General features: G+C 33.4%; 1 protein-coding gene across 1 annotated transcript; it reads left to right on the forward strand.

Moving 5' to 3' along the window:
* The first annotated feature begins 980 nt into the window (after positions 1-980).
* LOC107890665 (zinc finger A20 and AN1 domain-containing stress-associated protein 1) lies at positions 981-1,943 on the forward strand. The gene has a single exon (XM_016815191.2). It carries the CDS (start codon positions 1,185-1,187, stop codon positions 1,692-1,694), a length of 510 nt encoding a protein of 169 aa, XP_016670680.2. The 5' UTR covers positions 981-1,184; the 3' UTR covers positions 1,695-1,943.
* Positions 1,944-6,000: the final 4,057 nt, after the last annotated feature.

The raw sequence follows: 6,000 nt of genomic DNA on the forward strand, positions 1-6,000 counted from the left end.
TAAAATTCAAATCACAATTATACTTAAAAACAAAGACTTCATTTTAATAAATATAAAATTGAAAATATTAATGGGTTTTTAAATTTCACAAAACATCATTCACTTTAAAGAATAAATAATTTTCACTCAAAAAATATTTTATACATATTTTGTCAAATTCTACTAAAATATAATTTTTTATCATTAACTCAAGGTATCAAAAATTACATCATCCTAAGTTACATAAGCAGTAAGATAAAATGTATGCGCTAAGAAAAATACAAAAATAAAAACGAAGAATGTGATGTATAAAGCATATAGCAAATTTTGACGTCACTTCTAACTCTTCTTAAATTGGAGTTTTATTGACCAACACTAAGATGTTGCATTCAGCACATCCTGCAAGTCGTTGCTTGGATGCTTCATCTTTTATTCAATAGCTCTTCTAATTTTACCTACAACAATCCATTATCTCATCCATACAAATAATTTTGACATAATAATAAATATAATTTTCTCATCTTTTCTAAATTTGATTATTATTATTATTTAACTAAATTTAATCATTAATTTTTTAATAAAAATGCTAACTACTTAGTTTTTTTAACAATATCAGTATGGTAAGTTGTCCATGTATATTCCATATTAATATGAAATTATTTATCTTATATATCATAAAAAATTTAAAATTTATGAAAATATTTAAAAAAACATAATTAAAAATATTAGTTAAATTCGACTCTTTTTAAAAAATTAATAGTTAAATTTAATTAAAAATAAAATATTAAGTTAAAAAACAGTAAATATTAAGAGTTAAAATTATTATTATTATATTTATAAATTTTGGAAGGAATAAATTTTTTATTAAGAAAGAATGAATAAAGGTTCTCCTAAAACTACAAATTCAATCAAAATCTTATTAATAAAGTAAAAGACCAAGGTACCCTTTCCTGGTTGGCATGGGCTATAAAGTTTCAAGAACGTGTAGGTAGAGGCTATATTCGTCAATATAAAATTAAAATCAAATCAGAAAATTAATTAAAAATCTATATATTTTGATTGCGAAGCTTGCTAATTCAACTTTGGCTGTTTCAGATTTTCCGTGAAAATCAAGAAGGAAAAAAAACCCTTAAAATCAAAACCCTAATCCTATTTTTTTTTCCTTTTTGATTGTGGAAAACAAAGCAAGCCCTCAACTGGACAACATGGGGTCTGAACAGAATCAAGGAACCAGCTTTCCCCCGTCGGAGCCGAAGCTTTGCGCTAACGGTTGCGGGTTTTTCGGAACGGCGGCGAACATGAACCTCTGCTCCAAGTGTTACCGGGACCTCCGTGCTGGGGAGGAGCAAGCGGCGAAGGCGAAAGCTGCCATGGAGAAATCCCTTAGCGTCAAACCGAAAGAAGATGTCGTTGTGGAGACGTTTAAGCCCGTTGAGAAGCTGCCTCATGCGGGTTCATCATCAGCGGCGGTTGAGCAACCGGCCGTGGCTCTCTCCGGCGATGAACAGCCCGAGCCAAAATTGTCGAGCCGGTGCTTTATCTGCAGAAAGAAGGTTGGATTGACTGGGTTTAAGTGCCGATGCGGGAGTGCGTTCTGTGGGGAGCACCGGTACCCAGAAAAACACGAGTGCTCCTTCGATTTCAAGGGCACTGGACGCGATGCGATTGCCAGTGCAAATCCCGTCATCAAAGCTGACAAATTGGAGAGGTTTTGAAAGGTGGGGAGCTTGGAGTCAGTTTGCCTGAATCGTGTTCTTCAATGGGTTTGCCTTCTTTTTTGCCCTCTCAACTTTTTGAGAGTTATATTAGGTTTTAAGGTCAGTGGGTCAATGGAGCGTTGGGTGTTTCTAAATGTTCTGGCAAGTGTTTTATGGTAATTGAAGATGATTGGGACAGTATTGGGGTGTGGCTTAGGTTGATTCATAATAAAAATGGATCAATGAATGTTTCTGGTTTGATCTTCATTATATCCATATTTGTTAAGTATATATATTTATTTAAGATTAAAGCTATCTGCCTTATATGCTTGTTGGATTAAAATCTTATCAAATTTCCTATTACTTAATTAATATAAGGTTGTAATTCTCATGAAGCAGCTGTCCTGATTGCTCCCTAGTTATGTATATCTGTTGTCTACAACTCTACATGCATAGAAGTTATACATATTGCTGTGTATGTATGTTGTTACATTCGAGTCAGATACATATTCGAATGAACATGATGATGAGCATATATGGAAAAACTTGGGGAAATCCTTGCATTAATGAACCTTGATTCATTTCCTTTGAGATCTTTGATTTCTCTATGCTCATGTTTATGTATTGGACCTGCATTTTGATGTGCTGTGCCTCTTTCTAATCTCTTGATTCATGAAAGCTTCTGATATTTCTACTCTGTATAACTTTACTGGAATGGAGTTGGAGTCCCCAACATTGTTTACAAGAATCACCTGTTCTTGCAATGAGACTGTTGTTTTAAGAAGCTCATAAAGCCTGGCTCAAGCTCAATGCGGTATTCGATATTCGAAGATCAACTTGAATCTTTTCGAGTTTGAATTACTCAAGCTTGCACACTACAAGTTCTCATGCCTGATTTTAATATGAAATTGTTTTTTGAGTTAAGAGTTTTCCATATCCGTTTTACTATGATTCCATCTAAAAAGATGTATATAGTTGGAAGATTAAAATAAAAATGGCTGGAAGTTGGAAGACCAATAGGGTAGTTTGCAGTGCATGCGAGACACAACCCTACTCCAAGCCCCTTTCTAGGCCTGAATCAGAAATAGATTTTAACCCAACTGGACCGCTCGGAACATGCGCCTGCGACTCACGGCACACCATGTGCACCCTGCACACAAATCATACAAGTTGCTCAATTTGATTGCATTGCACTCAGAAATTTTAAGGTCAGATATGGAGGTAGCAGTGTTATTCAGATAGTGCATGTATTGTGGAGTATAAATACCTTAAAAAGAAATGAATCCGAGCATGATGACTGAGGTAGGTGATTCCAGTGTGTTTCCTTTTGAATGTATATACGAGGAATGAAATGGATGATGGGCATTTTCTAAATTAGTATAACTTCGTTTGGATAAGGGCGGTGGGTTCTGTTTTTAAATGGGTAGTTCTTTTCATGATAGTATTCGTATCATTTGCTGGTAATCTTGTCTGTGACTTTGCTGCTACTAAACACTGCAACATATCATGTGGCAGGTATAACTGAATTTAAATTATAATCTTATAAATTATGAAATTACGATTTAAGTGTTATAAAATAAAATAATCTAACGAGGCAAGCTTTGGCAGTGTTGAATAAGGTTAAAGTTTTGAAACTTTGAGTGCCACAATGGATATTTACGTATGCGTGAGTTCTTAGCTCAAATTTTATTTTGAATTTAAGTCTTGCTCGGATATATTTCAATTTTCAAGTATCAGTCTGTCTATTTTTACCTTGTAATAATTTAATTTTAATTACAATTATACAAATTTGTTAATAATTATAAAAAGAAGTTTATTAAAGCATTATTATATAATATATATACAAATTTGGACATCATTATTTTTAGCATCCCAGCCTCATCTTAATGAGAGAGGGTGGAGGCATTATCTTGACCATCAAATGGAAAGCCGTAATTTTACCTTACGAAAGAGACGACGGATTTGTTTTCTTGGGTTGAAGAGGTAACCAAAGGTAATACAATGGCGAAGCTGTGGGACAACCCTGTGTTAGGTTAGGCTTCCGTTTGGACATCGATGGGAGCTACAACGTTAACAAAGCGACAAAGCTCATGCCAATTTTCGGTGGGGATTTCAGTATCATCCTTGTTCATGGTTGTTCTCGAATCCACCGATGCTAACTTCTCGTCTTCACGAATGGTTGTCGAAGCATGGGATAGGCGACTTCTTTCTTCATCATTGACAATTCCATCGTAATGGAGGCCCAGAAAAAAGAAAAATCAGTTGGAAAAATTAGGTAAATTATTTGTCGCTAACTTTAAAATTAAATCCTTCTTATTTCCATGATTTAAGTATTTAATCATTATTATTATTTAAATTGACCAAATTATTAAATCTCCTCTTCCCCATTAAATTTAATTTTTTTTATTTTCTCCTTACTTTTTTCTCTATCCTCTACTTTTCTTCATCATTTCCATCAACAATCATCTTCAACGATCCACTACCTAGCTACCATCATCACCCCCAACTTCAAGTCACCATTCTGCTACATAGCTTTGAGGACGAAGTAGAGAACCGAAATTAAATTGCTGGAATACTATTTTAGTTACCTTATTTTGCCATATATTGATAATCTATTTAGCAACCTTTTATTTTTTTAAAATCATTATTTATCATTTATTTTAATATTTTTCATATTTTTATATTTTATAACTTCTTAATCTTTTAATACAGTTTATGCTTTTTCAGTAATTATTTTCTTAATCTTTATATTTTTAAAATTTTTAAAATATTAATAATTCTTTAGAAAAATTGAATTTTTCTGAGTAAAATTGTTACGTCAGTATAATAACATTTCAGTCAACTGCTGTTAATTACCACATTGATGTAAATTTCTAGTCTAACGACTACATTGATGCAACTTTGTAAAGAGATGATTAAGCCTAATTTCTTTTTGCAGACGCTGAAACTTGATGGGCATGTCATTTGGGTGTTTCCAGCAAATAATAATTCATCAGCTTAGATGTTCATGTTGAATGCAGAGCATCTAATTTCGTGTTTTACCCCCCTTTTGAGGGCATTTCAGGACCACCATTTGTGAGCTTTTCATTGAAGAGTCTAAATCAGGGAAAAGGTGATTGAAGGCCTGCCGTGGGTGATGGTGGTGGATCAGGCCACCACCGTAAGGCCTGCAGTGGTGGAGCAGACCAGAACCCTTTGCACCATTGTCTCTTTCTTTCAGTGAAATTAACCAACACTTGGTACGTTCCATGAGTTATAAATGGCATTCAATAGCCTATCAACGCGGAGGGATTCCTTGCTTTTACTGCTATTTTAGCTTTGAGATAAACATCATTTCACTTTCCGTAATTTCATTGGAATCATGAAAGATTATGCCACTGACACAATTTGTGTTCTTAAGAGGGCCCTGCCTACTTCCTTGGACCATTTTTTGATAAGAAAACCCAACTTTCCTCCCCTGTTATGCATCTTCATCATTAATTGCTATGAATTTTATGTATCCTTACGCAAAATAAAATTCCAAACCCCATTCATATAATTGAGATAACATCTAATGAAATCCCAACAAACATACTTAACCAATCATTCTCCATTGGATTGGAAAGGTGATTTTGGGTTGAAATCCTGACGATCAGCCACAAGTTCAAGACTGTACAATTGGGGCTTCTTGACCCACAATCTGAAAACAACTTTAGATGTAAATTGGCATATATATAGAGATGCTAAGGATCAAACTAAGAGTTTAGGAATCATGAATTGGAAGCATTATTCAAGGAAAATTTAAATACAAATTAAGGGGAAAAAGCCTTAGCCATTGGACTGAATAAAAAGGAATAAAATAATTGAAAGCAGCCTACTTTTTATATCTTTTGGTGGGTTAGGGTTTACGGAAAACTAAAGGAAACTAGACTTTCTTCCCTATTCCTTTTCCCCACCATCACCATTTGAAAGTCAAATAGACTTCACCATCACCATCACCATCACCATCACCATCACCATCACCATCTCCCTCAAACACTCTTTCACATGAAAGGCTAAGAATCAATTAAATCTAATCTACCACATGAAAGCCTTCAAAATCGTCTCATATACTGTCTTGTAGAATTTAATCTCTCCATTTAAATGATTTTTTATCGAGAATAAATTTTTATATTTATCTCATATTAATTTAATTAATTAAAAATAATTTAATATTTTATTATATATCACTTAATTATTTTGAAATAATGCTATAATAAATTATAGTATTATAAATAACTTGAAAGGAGGGTGCTTTTTTTGGCATTCTTTTTGGCACTTTGAAATTTAAATGTAAGATCTGAAA

This window comes from Gossypium hirsutum, chromosome D09 (genome assembly GCF_007990345.1).
Source record: "Gossypium hirsutum isolate 1008001.06 chromosome D09, Gossypium_hirsutum_v2.1, whole genome shotgun sequence".
Classification (NCBI taxonomy): domain Eukaryota; kingdom Viridiplantae; phylum Streptophyta; class Magnoliopsida; order Malvales; family Malvaceae; genus Gossypium; species Gossypium hirsutum.